Genomic DNA, 23,159 nt, shown 5'->3' on the forward strand with positions numbered 1-23,159 from the left:
CTCCTCCTTTGACCCTTGAGAGCAAAATTTCTTTAAAGGGGAACTTATTTTTGCATAGGCTACAGAGCTGGGGCTTTAAAAAGATACTATGTATAATACTGTACATCAACTATACCTCAAAAAAAACAAAAAGACACTAAGTGCCAGGAATATAGGCAAAACTCTTCATTAAAGTAAAAACAAAACAAAACTTTTTTGAATTAATGGTGGAAGCCTGGCCCAGCCTAAGAAGAAGATCTGGCGGTCCTGGCTATCCCCCAGCTCTGTAGGAGCCACAGGGGTGGCTGCTGTCATGACTCCTGCTGTGTTAAGAGAAATCTGTTACCCACATCCCGGAAGGTGACAGCTACACTCTACTCCACACTGCGGGGACCACCCATCTTACCATGGGAGGTTGAGCAGTGGGGTTGAGTGTCAGTCTGGAACTAGTGACTTTTAGGAGGGACACGGACAAACCGAATTTTATCTGGAACTTAGGTAAGAACAAAATTTAGTCTATTATTTGTCTTCAGACAAAATCTGCCTCTCTGTAGTCTCCATCCACTGGCCGTAATGCTACCACGGAGCACATCTAATTCCCCCTTTCCCATGACAGCCCTTGGAAGATCTGAAAGCAGCCCTCATTTCTCCGAGCCTTCTCTCCATCCTGAGCTCCCTACCTTTCCTCAGATGTCCCTCAAATGACAGGGGGGCTCAGCAGAAAGAAGCTTTCCTGTGGGGTATGGAAGTAGCGTCCAATGACCGAGAGGGGCCCTGGAGAAGGGCTCCCGGGTTAGGCTGGTGTGAGTGATCCCTTCACTAAGGGACTCTGGCAGCCGCAACCCTAGGGCGGCAGCATCTCAGGGAGGACACAGGGCAATGAGGGACGACCACTGGTTTAGGCAGTGCAGGTCACACTTGGGGTGGGAACCCTTCAGTGGGTAATAAAATCAATTTAATGAGCCTCAAGTGACATTTTAAAAGAAGAAAATAGAAAACTTAAGAGTGCTTTGCAGTTACTATTGTTTCATAAAATGTCTGCTTCAGTAATTTACATATATCTGTGTAATGCACTACAAAGCAAAATATATTTTTTATTGTGGGGTTATGATTACAAAAAGAACACCACTGGTTAAAAACACACACACAAATTTATATATATATATATATATATATATATATATATAGACACACACACACACACACACACACACACACACGCACACACACATAAAATCCATCATGACATTTTTTAAAGCATCCCTTGATGGGATCATTTCAAACATATTCTCATAGATCATGTCACCACTTTGCATCCACCGGCTTATGAGTTGACCTGTTGACTTGAGTGTCCTACACTCCCCCTTAGTCCACCAGCATGAAAAGCTGTTATGAGGAAAACTCAAGGCATCACGTGTATGTCCTGTGGTTACCCAATGAGTCATGCAGGACATCTTATACCCGCTTAAAATTTAACCTAATAGTAAACACAAGTCAAATCTCCAACGTCTTCTATTGTAGAGGGAAGAGGTGTACAAAGAAGACAAAATAGTAATAGGCTAATATTTGGCCTTTAAACACATTAAAAGTTAAAATGTGATCATGTGATTACCATTTTTTTTTTAAAAAAAAAGGAAAAAACGAAAGAGCACTTTATGTCCAAGTTAATGTCTCCTCCTTGGTGACGGTCTCATGGCCACAATGGGCACAGGATAGGATTCAATAATCCTGAACATTCATTGCTTTTTTTTCTGGTGGAAGAGTTTCCCTCCCTAAGAAAAACAAACGTTTCAATAATAGAAGGGCTGGCTGTTGCCCTGGGGGGAGGGGAAGGAGAGGCCCAGGGGAGCTTGCAGAGTCCATGTTCAAACAGCAACAACTTTCCTGTGCCTGCCCCTCCGTTCCAAACACAGGTCCCCATCCAGAAAGCCCACGTGCCAGCTCAGCACCAGGGCCAGGACCTGCGCCAAGCCTGGAGGGGTAAACAAGGCTCACAGCCCTCTGGCCCTTATCTGTTTCACGGATTGCCTGAGCCACAGATTCACGGAGGCGGAGGAAAGACACTGACCCGGCCTCCTCTCCTTTGCAGCTCCTACCAACAGGGGATCTGATAGAAAGTTCTCAGTTCAGAGACCTCTCGTTCTCCTAAAGAGCTCAATCCTAGCCCCTCAGAGACACTGCGCTGTTTGACAGGTAGATGACTGTTTTACAAACTTCCTGGTCGCAGTAGCAGAAAATAACTGCGTTCTCTGAACACAGGTGCTCAACATGCAGGGGCAGCTGGACGGAAGGGGAAGGTAGGAGGTGGTGGATGGGAGCGTGCTGGGAACGGCACCAAATCAGGAGGCTCAAGATGAAAATGAATTCGCCGATTAAAATTTCAATACATGTACCCCCCAATTTTTACTGGGATCGTAACTGTTGGTGCAGTTATACCCAAGTGAAGTATCTGGCCACAGTGATAAATTAAAGAGCACATTTTCAGTCGTTACTCATTTTTATATACTAAATAGAAAACTTAAAAAAAAATGTTATTACCTGGTTTGTTCTTGCTGCAGTGTGTTGGGATCAGGTATAAAAAATCTTACTCGAAAATGCAGGGTACAGGGGATACCTCCTACAACATTTTTCAAAAACAAATTAAATTTTCCCTTTAAAAAAGTCAATGTATGTAAGCGGCTACTCTCCCATAAGTGATGCATTTTTCACTAGACCACAGCTTTTTCCATCAATAAAAGGACTAATTTCAAAAAAGGAGTGCATACGTTAGTTAAGTGTTCAGAAATCTCCCAGTCTACAAGAAGTAAAATATTTTTGCAACATTATCATAAAATGAGGAATCATCTAATTCCTATTACATGTTTAACTTAGGGATGTGTTCAAACAATGCACTCCATTATCTGTATTAGGAACTTTAAAAATCCTTAAATCAACAGATTATACAAAACTCACAAAGAAGTTATCTCCCACATATATAATGATTTCATACTTTTCAAATGTTTTCACGTACACTCTTGAATTTGAATACCGCCATGACTATAAGTAAGCTAGGCTGCTGTCGACTGCACTGTGTAACAGGTTAGCCACCAGGCTTGGAGATGTGGCCTGCCTTGGGTCACACAGCCAATGATAACACCAGACTTATAGCACTGAGTCTTTTGATTCTGCATTTTAAAATCATTTTTATACTGCAAAATATTTCATGCTTTTAATGCAAAGTGAATTCTAAAAATGATTAATACAGTAGCAAATATTACACAGCTAATACACTCAAATATGGCTTTCTGCAACAACGCCAAGAGTCCATTTGCTTGCAAGGATAAAATTAGCCCATTTCTTTTGCGGGATGTGGCAACAGGAGAAGATCGGATTGTGTTGCTAAGATCCCATGCTCTTCTTCACATCAATTTCTCGCCTCTCCATCACTCAGTATATATTCACGGGCCCTTTCCAGCACTTTCTGGCTCTGTGAAACTCAAGCTTTTCCCACCCTGCCTCCCTCACTGATCTCCTCTACATTAGTTCATTATGGGCTCCACCCTCCCTTCTCAGTAGTACCCTCTGTTTTTATCTCTGGATTGTATCAAAGACTCTAATGGCGTGTGTGCACCTATGAACGTACCTGTGTACCGGTACCTGGGTACCTGTGGGTGGTTCTGTAACTCTGGGTGCATGTGAGGCCCTGCATGTCGGCCAGGTTTGGGGCATAAGGTGCATAAAGGGGAACAGAGAGCGTGATGTTGGAAAACCAGGTGAAGGGTGCAGTGAGGTGTGGTTCAAAAACCCACCTAACTGGGAATTAACCTACAGCACTGGGATACACTCACGTGTTATGTCTGTGACACCATTTACCCATGCCTTTGTTTCCTGTGAATGGAACTGTGCTGTTGAAAAGGACTCTGTGTGTGTGTGTGTGTGTGTGTGTGTGTGTTGTGTGTGTGTGTGTCTTTCCCATCCTGGCTCTCACACTGGGCTGAAAAAGGCCATCCTTCTTCCCCTTTCTTTCCTATAAAATGAAATGTGGAATTCCTTTGCTCTTAGCTGTCTTCTTTCACCTTTCCCTTTCTTGCCCATATTTGGTGAGGACCCTTGGGGGCTGACCTGGAAGCATCTCTGCTAACTCAGAAGTCAGACAGGGAGAAGTCAGCTTACTCACGTCTCTTGGACCACCTGGAATCCAGGTACCAGATGTTACAGGTACGCTGAGGATTGGAGGAGAGAAATGGGCCACGATACACTAATACCTAGTGTTCAACCGACATGGGAAGGTCACACCCACCTTTTAACTGCTTCCTGATGGGTTTGCTTGCTTCAAGCCATCTCTGTTGGGTAAGAAAACATAAGATATAAAACCAAACGCAGCCGGTGGGGGGGGGGGCAGCACATCTTCAAGGGAGGGTACTCACAGGAGGGTCCACTGAGTCATCACCATGCTGCAAACCAAAATACTCCTTTTCCGTCACGCCCAAGTAGTTGTAAGCCATGTCCAGGAGGACTTGGCCAGTATCTTGTTTCTAGGGGAAAAAAATGTCCAGTGGGCAAAATTTTAAAACAAATTAAGAACTGGTGTTTAAAAGTCTTTATTGCAGGCAAGAAGGTGTTAAAACACGCAGAGAGATTTCATGCACACAGGTACCCTACAATAAGAAATATTAATAAGAATTTAATAAATTCCAAATTAAGAAGCCCCACGGAACATATGGAAAGTAGGGCTAAGATAAATATGATTTAAGAGAATGAGATAAATTTAATTTTCTAAGATTTCTTCCTTCCTTTCTTCTTAGCTGAGATTCCCAAGTGATCATGTCTAAATTGGAAAACTCAGGTATCCCAATGACAGTAAACTCTCCGTGACCTACCCACGGATTATCCACAGCAAAATGTTAATCCTCAGGCGCCATGCAAGTATACATAGGGAGGAAAACTCTATAACAGCATGAAGGAAGACAGCTAAGAATACGCAAATGCCATTGGAAATACCCTCCAAGTGACCTGGCAAGGGACACTGCAGGATTATCTGCTTCCCTACTCCCCGGCATCCGAGGTGAGAAGCCAGCGGAGACTTTCAACCACACTTCACGTCCAGAGCAGGACTCGGACACCTTCGCCACTCAGTGTTTTCAGACCGGGCACAGTGCTGGGCGTGGGGACAGAGTCATAACACGTGTCCCTTTCCTGCCCTCCTGGAGAGGCCAGCCGTGCAAGCAGCGACCATAACCCGGTGTGTCAAGTGCCAAAGAACACTCGGGGCACAGTGAACACACACAGGACAACACAAATGGGTGACTCAACCTGGGGACAAGGGAAAGCAGTCCCTGACCTGGTTCTGGGAGGCTGACGGGGCTGAGTGCCACGCCCTCCCTCCAGGCGCAGGAGCTAAGAAAAGGCATCAAAGCGGCCGGCGCAGCACAGAGGCACAGGGGTGGGGAATCGCGAATTCTCCTCTAACAGGCAGACTTCTTGGGAATCCTTTGAACCAAACCATTTAACTTAAGGGCAATGTGAGTCAGAAAGAGACCATGTATAGAACCAGCAAAGGCAGCTTTTTTGAGCACCTGATAGCAGATGATGTACCTGAAAACAGGTCACCATGACCAGGATGAGGAGAATTAGATAACTGTCACTCCCTCCTGCAGCCGCTTCTCTGGGACAGTCTCACTTATCTGGCCCACAGTGTGGGAACACAAGGCACCGCCTGTATCCTGAACACATCCCCCTTCCTGCCCCAGGGCCCTGGTTCCCGCTGCTTCCTCCACTTCCCAGGTCACCTCCCATCCCAGGGGAATCAGGACAGTGTGGAAAAGATGACCTGGTCCACATACTCTAAATCATGAGATATTCTCCCTCCAAATTACGAGATACTCTTGATGCAAAGAGCTATCTGCTCCCCTTGTTGAAATGATTATTTGTATGATTTTATATTATGTTTAATATATATTATTAATAACTTGAATCTATTGGGCATCTACAAGGAGCCTGCCACGGTATTCTGCACTTTTTATATATAATCTTCAGTCTTCGCAACCATGTCACATAGCTGTCAACACCGTCCCCTCTGCTGATGAGCAAACAGAGGCCTCAGAGGCTCCGTGCCCTGTGCTGTCCGGATGGTCTGACTGCCTGACTCAGGAGGGTCTGACGCCAGAGTCTGCACGTCACCAGCACACTGCCACTCTCCCCTCTGGAGTGCATAATTCATCCATTCCAGTATCTGCACAACTCACCGGGTTCTCAAAAGGAATTGAAACAAGACACATTTTTGATAAGAACACCCCTCCCGGCCTGGCGCCTGCCCCACAAGAGGTCATCTCGGCTACATCAGGTCACTGTCCGTGACAGCCTCGCTCTGGGGGGAGCTAAGAACAGCCAACGTCCAGGTCAGCTTCCCCGAGGATGGCCGCTCCTGGTCATAAGACGACCTGGGCTGAAGGATCTGAATGCGACAGCGCAAATGACCCCCAGGAGCAGAAACATATAAAGTGACGGAGATTCGAAGTTGCAACCAGGCCCTCAAATTGAAGCTCAGTGTGAGTCAGCCTTGACCAGGCTGCTGGAAGCTTGGGGGGCAGCACAGGCAGCAGTGACAATAACAACGGCATTCGTAACTGAAGATGACTGGGTGCCCACTGAACGCCAGGCACGTGATTATCACTCTGGGCGGACGCCGTCCGCATTCTCCTCTACAGGGCTCATCGCTCCTCCTCTTTAGAATACATTCTTACCTGGGATTCTCATTCCCTCTTGGCCTCCCCTTATCGCCCTGGACAGTCCTGCTTGCTCCTCATCCCCCAACCGTTGAACAGCGAACCTCATTCGTATCTTCTCTCTATTCACTTCTCAAGTGATCGGGAAGTACCACATCTACCCTGGTAAGACCCACATATGTATCCCAGCCTAAACCCTTCCCTTAAACTCCTCTTTTGTATACCTAGTGCCATTTCTACGCAGACGAGTAACAGGCACCTCAAACTCACCACGTCCGAAACAGAACCAGTTATTTCTGCCCCCAAACCTGCTTGTCTTGCAGGCTTTCCCATTTCTACAAATTGCAGCTCCATCTTACCCACTGCTCAGGCCAAAAACCTTGGGAGTCACCTTGAGGCCTCTTTCACATCCCAAATCCCACTGGTTCCACCTTTAAAGTATTTCCAGACTTGGTTTACTCTTAGCCGCATTAACGGCCCTGTCCAATCGTCATGGTCTCTCCCACAGACTAACAGTCTCAGCCCTTGCCCCACCCCCTCCCCCAGTTTAATGTCGACTGAGCATCCAGAGTGATACTTGAGTCAGATCACGTCAGGTCTCTGCCTAAACTCACCAATGCAGAACAGAGCCAGTGCTCAGAATGACCTGCAAGGCTCTACACAATCCCCCTATCCCCCTCAAGAGGAGAAAGGTACGGTAAAAAAGTAACAAAACAGGGCTTCCCTGGTGGCGCAGTGGTTGAGAGTCCGCCTGCCGCCGATGCAGGTGGGGACGCGGGTTCATGCCCCGGTCCGGGAAGATCCCACGTGCCGCGGAGCGGCTGGGCCCGTGAGCCATGGCTGCTGGGCCTGCGTGTCCGGAGCCTGTGCTCCGCAACGGGAGAGGCCACAGCAGTGAGAGGCCCGCGTACCGCAAAAAACAAACAAACAAACGAACAAAAAAAACACCTATTTTATTACCAAAAAAGTTGGGTTTTTTCTCCAGACTTAAGTGGAAAAGAGGAAAAAATTAACTATTTGCACCAAACTGTTCTGCTGTGACATAGGAAAATGACCAGGTACAGTGTTATATTCCATCCTTTTTATCGGTGTTTTTTCTGTCTGTACCATCTGCTGTGTTCATTTCTCCAAACTCACGTCCACCTTGATGTGGGAGTAGGGGATAATCTTGTCGAAAGGCACATTGGTGCATGTGTGTCTGCTAGCTCACTTGTCCTTCACAATATTTTACAATATTAAAGAAAATCTCTTGAAACGGCTGTTAGGAAAACAAAACAAAACAACCCATCACCTGTTAACTCTCTGACCTCATCGCCTCCTCCCCTCCTCCTTCCTCATTACACTCCAGATGCACTGGCTTCTAGCCTGTTCTGCAACCACACTAAGGGAAGGGGACCCCACCTCAGGACCTTTGCTCTGCTGTTTCTTCTACCTGGAACGTGCTTCCTCCTGAGAACCACACAGTTCCTCCCCTTACTTCCTTTAGGTCACCTCTGAAATGTCACTGTATGAGTGAGGTCCTCCTGAATTGCTTCTATAAAATGACAAATGACAACCCCACCCCTTGCCCTGTCCTTAACTTTCCACCTTCCTTATCCCGATTTTTCTTCTAAGTACATGATACCGCCTGACATAGTACACATTTGTTTATGGTCTGTTTCCTCCCTCTAGGATGTAAGCTTTAAAAGGGCAGGGATTTTGCTCTGTTTTGTTCACTGCTGTATTCTCTGTACCCAGAACAAAGCCTGGCATGTAGTAGGTGCTCAGTAAACATGTGCTGAATAAACATTCATGTTCTTGTCAGGAAGAAGATATATGACTGAGGAATAGCTCCAAGACAGACAACATAAATTTTAACAAAGGAGCCATGTCTGAACTAAGCTGTCAGTTTACAGCAACTGGAAGAGACCTTCGGGGCCCCTACCGAGCAGCCCCTGTGCAGCGACTTCATGCACATGCCCTCTTCTCTTGCCTGCTCAGCCATCAACGTCCACAGTGACCTGGGGTCAGCAGGAGGCAAACTCATGGGTGGGGGAAGACCCCGGCAGGGACCACTTTTTGTCACCCTTCAAATTCTTGTGGCCTTCTAACATCCCCGAGTTGTTCTCCGGTGCCCTCTCTTCTCTTTCTGACGCCTTCCATTGCACACTGAATTTTCCAGGCTGGGGCAGATGCTGGCAGCCAATCTGGGGTCGGAGGTGACCCCCTTAGAACCGGTCAGAGGATGGGAGAGACAGGCAAGGGTCACGAACGCCCAGTGGTGATTGGGGAGGGGCGAGGCAGCAGGGACGGCTACTGGTTAGGCATCTTACTGCTGACGTAGGACCGGAGACCCCGTTTCTAGCCCTGCCTCTGCTTGAGGTGGGACAAGCCAGGCCCTCCCTGAGCCCTGCCATCTGGGAGGCTAACCATCTCACTACCCTCCAGAAAGGACCCACCATTTACCATTTGCACATTGAATGAGTACCTGCTGTGAGGCAGGTACAGGGGAAACGACACTATTGCCATTCTCCAGGAGCTCACGGTTTAAAGAGTGACATATAACCTGATAATTACAACTACTATTCATGCAATGTGACAGGGGCCCTAATAAAGCACACACAGGGCACCATTATTGGAGAATCAGCCCAGGAAGTCAAAGACGTCACAGAAGCAGTAACATCTAAGACTCACACAGTTCACAAAGAAGAGGGGGGAAGACACGCCTGGTAGAGGTAAGAATATGGACAAAGTTTTTAAGGATATTTCTAGTTCAATCTCAACAGACAAGATCTGAGACCTCAAGCTTTTAATTTAAAATTCTTTCTCTTCATTTTATAAACCAACAGATGAAAAGTATTTCTTAGGGGCATTAATTCAGAAAAAATTAAATTTGGAGAACTCACATTAACTTTAAAGGTCTGTACCAAGCCATCTAGAAAGCAGACGCTGCAGATGACTTCGGCTCGAGTTTTCTCTTTGGGTAATTCTGAGGTGCGTATGTTATTAATTCTTCCACCGAACGCACGTAACCGGGAGGTCATAACTATCGTTGAATAACCTGTAACAGAAGACACACCTGGTTAGCTCTGATGTGCAAATTACCAGTTCCATGTGAACATACCTCCCATTCCATCCATCCCTCACCTGTCTGCCTTGACCCTCACAAAACTGTCTGAAGAGCTCAGATAAATGAGAGCCAGATGACGGACCATGTTTCCACCTGAGTTTCGACTTCTAAGCAGCTTTAAACAATATTTATTGCTCAATTATAACACGTTCAGAGAATTATATGGCTTATTTTTGTCTGATTATCTCCCTGGTCTAAATCTTCTAAATTTATATTTCCCAGGTTTTAAATTTGTTAATGTTTTACAACTTTATATATTTGTGTATTACACCTCTAAGGTTTTACAGAACTAAATGTGATGCAAAAATGATTTAAAATATGAAGATATTTATTGATCAATTAGACTACATTAAGAACATCTATTCATTAAAAGACTATTTAAAAAAAAAAGACCCACAGAGATGTTTGTAATCTATAACTACAAAGAATATATAAAGAGCTACTACAAATCAAAAAGAGAAAAAACAAACAACTAGGTAGAAAACGGGAACATTAGCTGTCAAAGGAATGCAAACTGAAACCTCAAAGCAACAGAACCACACCCCCACCAGAATGGCTGTGATGAAATCCAACAAAACCGAGGGTTGGCCATGGTGTGGAGTAACTGGAACTCTCAGGCACTGCTAGTGAGGATGTAAATTAGTGCAGCTACTTTGGAAAACTGTTTGGCAGTATCTACGAGAGCTGAACATATGCACATTCTGTGAAATAATTCCACTCTTAGGCATATTCCCAACAGAAAAGTATACATTTATCCATTAGAAGACATGCATAAGAATTTTCATAACAGCTCCAAATTGTAAAAGACCCAACAGAACGAATAAACTGTGTTGGAGTCCCACCATGCATGACTACACAGCAAAGGATATAAATGAACTACTGTGACACACAACACGAATTCCTCTAGCGTTGTGTTGAGCAAAAGAGTCCAAGACTCAACAGATGACCTGTATAGTGTGATTCCATCTACATAAAGTTCAGAATAGGCAAGACTAATCAACAGAAGACAGGACAGCAGTTACCTCCGCATGTAGTGACTGGGGGGTGTCCAGGGGTCTTCTGGGATGCTTATAATTCCATCTCTTAATTGGGGTGCTAATAACACTGGTGTACTCACTTTGTGAAAATCCACCAAGCTCTTCTTTTGATTTGTGCTCTTCTTTTGTATGTATATTTGTGATTTGTGCTCTTCTTTTGTATGTATATTTCAACAAAGTTTACTTTAAAAATACATGAACGGAGAGGGAATTAGAGAGCAGTTTAAAAATCTGAGCGTGGTATATTAGGGAACAGTAATGAAAGCGGTTTTATCAATGAACGCAATTGTGAAGTGTTAGACTAACAGACTAAAGCGGTATGCAACCGAGCACATGGTCACTTCGTGCCGGCGGGAGGGACAAGGGTCCAGGCCAGCTCCTCAGCTTAGGAATGGAGGTGTCAGTCTGACAAGATTGGGTGGGCGAGCAGATAAAGATGAAGGACTTAAGAGCAATTTAATGTTCTTTTAAACATTAATTCTCTGTCAACCTTCTATGATGAGCCGGGCCTTTGCACATGCTGTTCCTTCTGCCTGGGAAGCTCTTTCTGCTTTTCTTCACCAGAGAACTCCTACTCAGGCCTCAGTGCTTGGCACAAGGATCACCTCCTCAGAGAAGCCTTCCCTGGCGTCCCTAACGACTCATACATTTGTTACAGGCTCTCTACAGTGCTCATCATAATTTCACATTTATAACTGATGATGTATTTAATATCTGCTTCTGCCGCTGGAAGCTGAGCTTCACGAGGGCAGGAACTGGGTCTGGGTTTGCTCACTGCATCTCCGATACCTAGCTCTGGTAGGCAGTCAATAAATATCTGAATGAGTCAATGAATAAGATGAAATATGAAGCCAAGACTGATAGTCTGGAAAAAAATAGTACAACCTGATAGACAAACTTGGGTTGGTGGGAACAGGCAGGACAAAAGGATGGGATGAGAGTGGAGGCTTCAATTAGAACACAGAGTGGTGGTGTCCCATAGACCAATGCCCCTCACACTGTAACGTGCACACAGATCACTTGGGGATCTTGTTAAGATGCAACCTTGAACGCAAGCAGGTCTGGGTGGGGCCTGAGAACCTGCATTTCTCAGACCCCTGGGTGATGCCGAAGCTGCTGACCCAGGGTCCACACTGTGAAGGGCAGTCACACACAGCCAGAAAAGCAGCACCAATACGTCAGGGCAGGGCCAGAGATCAAGATCCAGAAATCAGAAGCAAGGAAGGTATGAGGACAAAGCTGACCAGAGGCCCGAGGAGAGACGAGCCTCAGGGAACCACAGAAGCACAGCTTAGCTGCAGGCAGTGAAAACACAGAGGGGATGAAAGCTATGTAGAAGGTACACCCAGGACAGAAGAGCACCCTTGGTCCCTAATCCTATTTCAGAAGCTCCAAGAAAACCTCCCTGCTTCTGCAGATGGGGAGAGGAAACCTCAAATATTAATAAAAAAGATTCCCGGGACTGGCAGTGGAAGGGAACTTGTTGTCACTTACAAAATTCCACCCACGCCACCACCCCCACCTTGCCCTTTCCAAGGAAAATGTCATCAGAATAGGGATGCATTTTCTGAGTAAGACCAAAAGTTATCAAAAGACAACAAATGTGTTCATAATGCTTTAACTACACTGAATTTGAAATGTCACATTTATTCTTTAGTCCTTGTCTAAAGAATTTCGGGTGGGTTATAAAATTTTTTTTTAAGATATAATAGGACAATTTCAAGTGTGGTTCTTAGTGGGAGGTGCACATCAGAATTACCTGGAGAGCTTTCAGAAAATATGCCTGTCCCTGCCCCACCCACAGATGGTGATTCAGCATTCTGGGGTGTGGTGTAGAATGACACTCCTTTTGGGAAGCCCTCTAAGGAAGGGCCAGAGAAGTGGAGCGGGTTTTCAGGGAACCTCAGGGTGGTGTTTCAGCTGGTGGGACTTAGAACACAGTCAACCCTCCATATCCAAGGGGTCCACGTCCTTGGACTCAACCAACCACGTGTCAAAACTATTCAGGAAAAAAAAATCCCAGAAAGTTGGAAAAAGCAAAACTTGAATTTGCCATGAGCCTACAACTACTTACATAGCATTTATGTCATACTTACAACTATTTACTTAGCATTTACACTGCATTATAATTAATCTAGAGATGATTTAAAGTATGTGCATAGGTTATATGCAAATACTATGCCACTATATATAAGGGACTTAAGCATCCTTAGATTTTCGTGTCCAAGGTTGGCAGGGGGGCGGGGCCTGGAACCAAGCCCCTTCAGATAACTGAGGGACAACTGTATAGGTTCCGCAAAATCTGAGCCATTCAGAGGGTATACGTGCAAGACTTGGGCAGTTGCTCAGAGCAGCTAAAACTGAGAGCAAATCACATCACAACCTGGACAGAAAAAAAACCAAGGGTGATTTCAAACAGGAGCCTCCAAATGAAAGTCACGTGGGCTGACACGGCCAAGGCAGGGCTGATTTTCACACTGCTCTCACCTGAGCAGCTCTGTGTCCAGTGCCAGCATGTGTACCCGTGGGAACTTACTAACTTAACCAGGGTTAATGGTGTTCCCAGTGAGATCCTGTAGCCATCTGCTGACAGACTCAAGTAGACCAGCAACCCAGAAGAGACCTACTTTTTCCTCCTCACATGATCACTGATTGTTACATAAAGGGCTTGGGACCCAACAACATCATAATTTGGTTATTTCACATCATAATTTGGTTATTTCATGAAAGTTGCAGAAACGTTCTCCCCACAATTATTCCCAAAGCAAACCTGAATGAGAGCGAGCCTGACGCTGCATAACCACATAATTGAGTCATGTGGTGTTTTCCGATTGTCTTGAAATTTTATCTTAAACAATCCGGGCAGGACAATGGATGATGACTAACAAGCCCTGTTTCCTGTACCGTGGCAATTAGGGAACTTGAGGTTTCTATGGCTTCCTTTATAAGCCTCTTAATTCTAAACAAAGCTACAACCCAACCAGGAACACACTGGCCTCTCCAACCACAGATGATTTCATCTGCAGCTGATGCACTTTACAACGTGGAAGCCCAGCTGGTTCTTTGCGTTAAGAAACAAACAAACAAACAAACACGGCAGTTACAGCTTTAGAATCTGTTGTGCACAATAACAATAGAGGCTCTACTGTGACTGTAGTTTTTAACAAAGATTATACTTGCAAAACATTACAGACCTAGGCAATATCTCAGTGCAATGGGATGGTGGGAGCCCACTACATGCCACGAGCCACAGGATCACCATGTGTAAATACCTACACAATGTGACACATACCACTCAACAGAAAGCATTTTTAAACAATCTGCTGCGTACTGACTTATGATTTCAAATCCATGCTGTGAAAGCTTGTTTCAGACAAAGTGTGGTTTGAACTTGTTTGGAATAGCCTGTTTTGATGAATTGGCTTTGAAGTTGGCTATTAGGACTTTCTTATCCAACTCTCGGACCTGTAGTGGACAGGACCATCATGTCACTGACACTGCAGTAACAGCTTGGTGGCCATCACATGGTGGACTAAACACGAAGAGGTTGACCAGCAACTCAAGAGTGTTCGGCCTGGGCAAAGCTACTCTTCGCTGATCTAAATAGCTCTCCAAAGGTCTGGAGACACCTGCTCCTGCCAGGCCCAGGCTACTTTTGGTCAACAGCGATGTTAAACAGTGCAGCAGTCTCAGGAAGAAAAGGGACATCTGTTCCTGCCTTGGCGAGGCTACTCCTCATAGGCAGTGGTGCCAGCCACGTAACGGTTCCTGGAATAATAACCTTCGGACCAGTCCACCCTGCCTGGCAACACTGATGCAATCGCCCATAAGCTACATGCCCCAGAGGTGAGGGACCTAAACCAGCAGCTTTTGGTTGGAAGGATGAACTCTACGAGAACCACCTCCTAGAAAGGGACATCTCAACTAAACTTGGGATTTTTCTTTCATCTCCCCATTGCCTGGAACAACAGTGTAATCACTGTGCCGTTGGTTTGCAGTATGTTCTTTCTTTCTTGGCTTATTAAGAGACATCATCCGTATGAATGAAAAAACGTTGCCTGCCCTATCAGTGAACAAAAGATGTTGCAGCCATCAAGCCACTACAGCTGCCCCTGAAGGCGAGCCCTGAGGGAACTCAGGATGGAGACAAACGGGGCTGCCCACTGCCAGGCCCTCAGCCACTGCAGCCACCCTCAACAGTGCACCCAAAGGTTAGGGAACTCTGGATGGGAAAGAACTGGATACTGGCCCTAAAGAGCTAAGGTGCACATCAAAGGAATGACTTCAATGAGCCCAGACTGTTGCATCTTCCCATACATAGAAAAGCGCTAAATTCCTTAATTTGAGATATCTGGTTTTCTTTAATGAACAGTTTGAAGTTCCGAATACTTGGTCACTGCTGAAAAAACTCCCTATATATCCTGCTCCTCCCTTACCTCTTCAGAACAGTCCCTCAGGGCTATCTGAGAGGCTGCCTGCTGGGCTCGAAGTCCTCAGAAAGTCTGCCAAATAAAACATAATGCTCAACTTTTAGGTTGTGCATATTTTTTTCAGTCAACATCCTGTATGCTATTGGCTTGTGACCTATTAAAAATTATAATTCCCACAGTGAACACATGATAAATAAATTATCCATAAAGACAGCCTCAGTCTCTGAGCATAATTTGCCCAAACTAACAAACAAACAAAAACAATGCTAAGCTTCCAGTGCCATCAGGTGCTGACTGTAGATTCTGGATTTTGTAGCGCAATCCTGATTTCAAATACTTACAGATATACTGTACTAGTGTTTCCCGCAGTTGTTGTAGATGTGCTACACCTGTCAGCTACTTTACCAACTCAATGGACCCTGAAGCAGGAGCCCATTGCCCGGGGCATGGGTGCCCTCCTGGTCAGGGTTGGCTCACAAGGCTTCTATCACTTGCCCTGGAGCCCGAGACAGGGAGGAAGTGATGCTTTGTATCCTGAGGGTCTACAGGCTGACCCGGGGACCTTTGTTTTTTTCACAAGCCAATGAACCACAGGCAGGAAGAAGGGAGAGTAGTAGTCTTCTCCACTAGAGAAGAAAGTCAGAAAGCAACCCAATTCCATTTTGATCATTTCAAAAAGAAGTGTTAACGTTATTTCATACCCTTGTTTTTAAGAATAAGAGCTAGATCTCTAACTCAAGAGTGCAAAAGTTTCAGTTAGGAAAAAAAGAAAAGACAACAAAAAGAAGAAAGCAGTCCTGATTTTAAAACACCTGATGTGTGAGCAGACCACACAAATGAGCCACAGCTGGCTCCCTACGGGAATCAACCTGAACCATCCTCAAGCTGACCTAGGCCAATGCTACCACCTAGTGACCACCAGAGGAACACACTTCACCTCCTAGCATGACTTTCTGCTTTCCTCCCTCTTCCTCAAGGGAAACACGGATAGTTATGCTTTCTCGTTTATCATCCGCGTGTCAGCTCATTTTAAACGTCTCCCAGAATATATAAGGCCTTCTCTGTCTCCCAATTCCCTCCCTTTCCGTAGTGAACTCAGGAGAGCGTGCTTCCCCTTTTCTGGCTATTTATGAGCCCCAACGGATGTCTGATCAGCAGAAGACGGATCTCTAGATGGAAAAGTAATAAACATTCATATACCATCAGCCATGCTAGGCGGCGGACTCAGATTATGAGCTTCTCAAATACCAGTATGTAACGTATTTAAGATAAATGTTTTATTTGTTTAGCTGCTAATACCAATATTGCTTCCTCCTCCTTTTCGCTGTAGACACAGCAGCTGGGCTGCATCACGGGCTAACCGAGTCTGGGCTGGGGTGGGGCCAGCAGGGGCCTTAATAATCACTCGCATCACTCCCGACCACGCCGCATACCGACAGGAAAACCACCACTTTCCGGTGCTTGGCCGCACCTCCCACGAGGCCAGCTTCTAAGTTCCAATCTGTTCTTAACCTGGGCCTAAGTGTTCCTTACACCCTGCTGAAGTAAGTAATTGGGGCGTATTCCCTCCTAAAGATAAAACTTACAAACACCTGGATGGGGATTTATCATTTATCAAGCACTAGATCAAGATTAGATCAAACTGCAAGAATGTATACTTAATATTTAAGTTGCTGAAACAGAAACAGTGATTAAAAGGAGACTCTTTTTAACCAGAGACTTAAATTAAACTTTAGTGTACTTAAGAATCATCTGGGGAGCTTGTTAAAATACAGATTCTTGGGCTTCCCTGGTGGCGCAGTGGTTGAGAATCCGCCTGCCGATGCAGGGAACCTGAGTTCGTGCCCCGGTCCGGGAAGATCCGACATGCCGCGGAGCGGTTGGGCCCATGAGCCATGGCTGCTGAGCCTGCGCGTCTGGAGCCTGTGCTCCGCAACGGGAGAGGCCACAACAGTGAGAGGCCGTCGTACCGCAAAAAAAAAAAAAAAAAAAATACAGATTCTTGGGTACCACCCACAGAGATTCTGGTTTAGTAAGAACCCAGGAGACTGCATTTTAAAACTTGCAAAATTTTTTGAGCTTAGAGAAAAGCTGCAAGAAAAATGAAACTCCTGTACATCCCCACTGGCCTGGATTCAACTTAACATTTTGTCACATATGCTTTCTCTCTCTCCCCTGCACATACACACACCACACCCCCAAAGCTTTCTAATGAACACTTGAAAGTTGTAGATATCATGCCCCTTTACCTCTAAATATTTTAGCAGGTATCTCCCAGGAACAAGGACATTTCATAACCACAGTACAATTATCAAATTGAGGAAATTTAACATCAATAAAGCACTTATAGTCCATGCTAAAATTTTGAAAATTGTTCTGATGATGTCCCTTTATTTCTTTCCTCTTGATCCAAGATCCCAACCAGGACCTTGCCTTGCTTTAGTTGTCAGGTAGAAACTGCATCTGTAATAAGCATCCCAAGGGGACACTGATGCAGGGTGTCTGAGCACCAAGGCAGTGGAAAACTCTTAATCAGATACTTCCTTTCAGTTTTGACCATCTGTGCTTAGAGTCAGGGGCTTGGTTAGGTCAGCACCCCATGTCAGTTTTCCCGTCTACATTACAAGTCGCTTCCCAGAGCCAAAGAGGGTTGTCTATAGCTTAGCTGCCCCATCACTCAGTCTGGGGAAGCACTTCCTTAAGGCAATGTTGAAATAACAGACTCCAGTCTATATGCTGGTGCTGGAATTAGTGCTGTGGTCATAACAGAGGAAGAAAGCAACATGAAAATAAATTCAGTTCAGAAAGGATTCTATCATGTGATATTTTCTAACCAGACGTCTCCCTTTGTTCAAATTAGCTCACGTCTCTCACAGACAGCAATTCTTAACAATTCATAATATCCAAGTTATAAAAAAAGACCAGACTGCCTTCTGTTATGCACACTCTCATAAGTGGGTGACAGTCAACTACCACTGTCTTAAGGAAGAAGAGAAAAAGGTATACATGCATTTTGTATGATTAGCTTTGCAAATGTTAATAAAACTCACTCCAACTAATTAAAAACCGGTGATTTTAGTTCATCTGTGACATGCCCATATCTTAAAAAAAGATTTCACTTTATTAATTTTACATTATGTGCAGTTGATAATCATATTACCATACAACTGGTACATGGAATTTAATATTCACCATGACTATAATTTTTGTAAATTTATCAACACTACCTTCTGCCATTTTTTTCCTCGCTTACTTGGCTTTAATTTCCAAAGTACAGCACTGCATAATAATACAAAGATAAATATACTAACTTATTTTAAAAACTAGTTTAGAATGTAAACATAATCACTACTGAATACTTACTAAATTAGAAAAATCTATTCATTAAGGGAGGCATTTTCATGTTGCTAATTCAATGGTAAAGCCAATAAACTAATTTGTCCTGGGCCTATACACCGAAGAAATTTTAAATAACATCTTTAAAGCTTTAAGCCTGCTAATTAATACAATAATCACAGCTGACAATGGAAGTACTGGTGCACAAGACTTATTTTTAATTTGGGTATGCATATATAAAAGTATTTAATGCCTTTTATTTAGAAAAAATGCTTCCATGAATGCATTCATGAGTTTTTAACTCTGACTTCACATTATTCACCGCATGGGAGAAAATGCTCACACAAGTCTCCTTAACCCCACAGCTTAATACCCAAATTATCCTGCAATTATTAATCCTTCTTTTTCTAGTTCAGTTTTATTTTTTAATTGAAGTATAGTTGATTTACAATGTTGTGCTAGTTTCAGGTGTACAGCACAGTGATTCAGTAATACATATATATATACACACACACACACATATACACACACACACACACACACACACATTCTTTTTCAGGTTCTTTTCTCATATAGGTTATTACAAAAATTGAGTAGAGTTACCTGTGCTATATATACAGTAGGTCCTTGTTGTTTATTTTATATATAGCAGTGTATATATGTTAATCCCAACCTCCTAATTTAGCCCTCCCCCACCCCTGCAATTATTAATCCTAATACTCCAGAAGTACCATGTTGGGATCAAATCCTTTACTCCATAGAGCCGGTAACTTGCCCAGGGAGTGGACCTCCAACCGGTAGCCCCTGAGAAGCAGGGTGGGGTAATCTGTAGGATCAGTTGTGTTCCAATGAGACCTGTAATTAGCGCCCTTGTTCTCGTACAACTTCAAAATGTCAAATAGTTTTCTTATTATGGAGTTGGGTTTATTTATAGGCTCGACACCATGACACTTGCAAAACTAACCAAAGAAAAGTTATACTTGATACCGGGAGGATAACAAGAAGTAGTTTTAAGCTCCCTGAAGGGCAAGACTAAGAATGCTGTGGGAGCTGCAGGCATTTCGGGACAGAGGTGATGTTGCTATAAAGAGAAACCAACCTCTGACGACGACCCGCGAGCTGAGTGTCCAGGGCTGTGATGAGAAGCCGCCTAGCACCTCAAAACACAGGGTTTGCTCCTAGGCGACCAGAGAATACGTTCGACCTGTGAGGACGTTAAATGACGTCATCACATTCTTTCCTTTCCTCTTTCTTGAAGTACCACCGAGGAAAAATGCACAAATCCCAAGTGTGAGAGTGCTGCTCTCAAGAAGGCTGGAGCAGCTGCCTCACACCCCTTCCAAACATGATGCCCCTCCCGGGGACCAGTCTCCCAAATGTTAACACCATTTTCATGAGATTTTTTAAATGAGATTTTTAGAAGTTTAAAGAAAATGTTTAGGGAAAGGTTACCATGGTGTAGTGTTAAACCACGTATCTCACAGGACCCAAGCCTTCTGCAGCCGCCTCTCCACGCACGTGGACGCTTCACTGGGGAGAAATGAGAAGGGCTGTGTCCCAGTCTCCCCACCCCGAGCATGTCTGAACAGTGACTGGTCAACTCCCCCGTTACGTACCACATCAGTGAACCCAGAAACTTCAGAGGCCAGCAAGCCCGCCTCTTGCTGGAAGAAGAGAGGGGACATCTGCCAGCTGTTGAGGGGCTGAACCAAACCACGCTGGGGGAGAAGACTTGTGGGACCTACCACCAGACAAGCTGTCAACAGCCTCCAAGCCAAATCCCTGCATGGGACTAGGACCACAGTTTCACAGACCCATCCATCTTGTTTATGATTCCTTCCAGCTTTTGTTATTACTTTGGCAGGAGTTCCGTACCTTTTACTCACTCAGTATTTACTTACTGGGCACCTGCTCTGGGCCAGGCCGAGGGAGTAGGGTGAGGGAAGGCACAGATGCCTGGAGTTTCGAGTTCTAAGGGGGATGAAAGCCCAGGGTGCCAGGGGAACAGCAGGAAGGCTCCTGACCCAAGCCAGGCAGGCTGGGGTGGGTGGCGGGACCAGCACACAAAGGCTCCATGGGGAAGCCTGCAGGATAAAGGGAAACTAGCCGGGTAGAAGCAGTGGCAGTCCAGAAACTGCACACTACATGTGCAAAGGCCAGGAGGGGAAATACACGCACGTTTTAGGAACCCCACAGAAACAGATTTATTAGTCAGAGTGTCTGAGGAATAACTGAAATCCTAGAGAAATCTGAGGGAGGAGACTAGGTTCTTCAAATATCCAGGATGTCACACAGAAGGGGAATTAGGATATGGTGTGAGGCTGTGGGAAGGTCAGCCTCAGTGGAATCAAGCAGAAATGTGGACTGGAACCCCAGCTTACACTTACCAGCTGTGTGAACTTAACAGAGATCACTCACCCTCCCCGAGACTCAGTGTCGTTATCTATAGAAAGGTGGAAATTCTGTTTTCCAAGGTTGTTTTAAGCACTGAAGGTAACATATGTGCATACTAACTGGCACTAGCAGGGCCCGATCAACGGTACTTATTACTACCACCAAGATTCGACTGACTGTTTCAGACCCCAAGGGTTCAATAGGTGGAAGATGGAAGGAAAAAACAAAACAAAACAAAAAAACCAGAAGGAAGACCTTTTGAACACTCAGGGCTGCACAAATACGAAAGGGACTGCCTTGGGAGAGAGGGAGCTCCCCGTCACTAGAGGTGATCAAGCAGAGGAGGTGGATATGGCCCTTGGTGAGTAAGTTGCAGAGGGCAGGCTGGCACTGGAAGGGGTAGGAGAGATGAGCTTCCAGCTTCCAGGACCAAGATTCTATTATGACTTCTGTTTCGACAGTGCCAAAACCCACTCAAAGTGGCACTGTCCAAAACTGGATTTCTTAAATGGATTTCTCATGGGAAATAATTCTAAATGGATACCTCCATCTTGGGAAAAAAACTAAAATGGCCCATCAAACTATGAAGTAGAGGGTAAAACAATATGAAGACAAAAAGCAGTATGTAAAGCTAAAATATTGAGCAGTTTCTACCTAAAATTAAGCAACCCGTCTCTTCTCATTCTCCCTTTGAATAGTTCCACTGGGCCCCAAACAGACTGGAAAACAGGATAGAATAAATTTACTCTTACAGGGACATGAATCCAGTTGCATCAACTTTACAAAAATACTGTGCTAATATTTGCCTTTGGGGCACAGACACACCCATTTGGGTGTCAGTCCATAATATTTCTATCTTAGGCTCCAGCCCCCACCCCTTTACAGCCAAAAGCAGCAGAAGCCTTCAGAAAAGAAAACAGCCAAAGTCACTTTGAAAGGTTTGAGATGTGCTAATCGCAGCACATCCCAGCCAAGAAGCTGGAATCTCACAACTGGACCTTCCTGCCAGCTCTGCTCTTGCCAAGGAGTCTGAAGCCAGCAGCAGCCTGGCCAGAGAAACCCAATCCTCACCACCAGCAGCCCTCACCATAATTTTATCTCAAGGAAGCACAGAAAAATACTCCCCCCCCACCCCCGCGCCAGCACCGCCCTATTTGTCTGTAATCAGCGAAGTGACCTGGGAAGTTACTACTCCATTTCTTTTTAGCTCGGTTTCCCAGCTTAGAGCCCTCTAAGTCGCCTTCCAGCTTTAAAATCCTCTGCCTGTAAAGTTTTAATCCGAGGGGCCATCTCAGGTTATATTAGGTACAGTGACCCTACTGGTTGCCGGCAGGTCTAGAGACCAAGATAAAAACGTAATTTTACGTAGCCTAGTCTGATTTCCAGGGCTTTGACTTGGAGGTGGGCGGGGGTGGGAATGGGGTCAGAAAATTAATTAAAAGAAACCACATTAACTCCAAAAAAAAAGAAAGAAAGAAAAGACTTATAAAGGCGTGCCAAAATGCTAATCAGAATAGTATTTAGGAATAATGAAATGAAAATAATATATCTTATTGCTGCCTTTATTTATTTGTACTGAGACCTTCCACATGCTGGGAGCTGGGAATACAGACATACAACCCATTCTTTAATCTCAAGAAGTCCTCAAGCCACTTGACCAGGGACACCACTGCCTGGGGGCCCTGGGTGGCCAGGGGTCTCAGCAGGCCAGGGCCGACTGGAGGTCTGAAGGAATAAACCAGACTTGGGTTCCAGTCTCTGCTCTGCCTCTCCCAAGCTGATAGGACCCTGGACAAATTAACTTTCAAAGTCTGTTTCATCATCTGTAAGTAATTCTGAGGAGCGGCAATCTCGTCTCTAACCCCGTGGAGGCCCTGGCCCACGGCAGACACGTAATACCAGCTACTCTGAGGACTGCCCCTGCATGATGGCCCCTCCCACCCCCCTCCGTCTTAGTCCCTGGGCCGTTCCCATTCCCAGGCTTCCTATCCTGGGGTGCAACCAAGGTTCCTACAGCTGTCCACATTTCACAGAAGGTAGATGAGACTCAGAGAACCCTGCCCAAGTCACACAGTCAGCCGCCAAACGGGGTGAGGGTCCCAAGCTCAGTTCAGGGCATCACACACCTCCCCACTGAGCTCCCCGTCCTGCATGACCGGAGGAAGGTGAA

At 45.2% G+C, this 23,159-nt stretch overlaps 1 protein-coding gene across 6 annotated transcripts in view; it reads right to left on the reverse strand.

The window, feature by feature from the left end:
- The window catches only part of PTPN3 (protein tyrosine phosphatase non-receptor type 3), a 109,838-nt gene that overhangs the window by 65,351 nt on the left and 21,328 nt on the right, over nt 1–23,159 (reverse strand). For 4 of the 6 annotated variants that reach the window (XM_079928028.1, XM_079928025.1, XM_079928023.1 and 1 more), the window contains 4 exons: nt 9,569–9,723; nt 4,386–4,493; nt 4,259–4,301; nt 2,518–2,596 (listed from right to left, as the gene is read on the reverse strand). In XM_079928028.1, coding sequence (XP_079784154.1) covers nt 2,518–2,596; nt 4,259–4,301; nt 4,386–4,493; nt 9,569–9,706 — 368 coding nt within the window. In that variant the 5' untranslated portion in view covers nt 9,707–9,723. Of the gene's footprint in view, nt 1–2,517; nt 2,597–4,258; nt 4,302–4,385; nt 4,494–9,568; nt 9,724–23,159 lie in introns of those variants that run through there. The other 2 variants (XM_079928026.1, XM_079928027.1) reach the window with 2 other exon arrangements.

Source organism: Stenella coeruleoalba (genome assembly GCF_951394435.1).
Source record: "Stenella coeruleoalba genome assembly, chromosome: 7".
Classification (NCBI taxonomy): domain Eukaryota; kingdom Metazoa; phylum Chordata; class Mammalia; order Artiodactyla; family Delphinidae; genus Stenella; species Stenella coeruleoalba.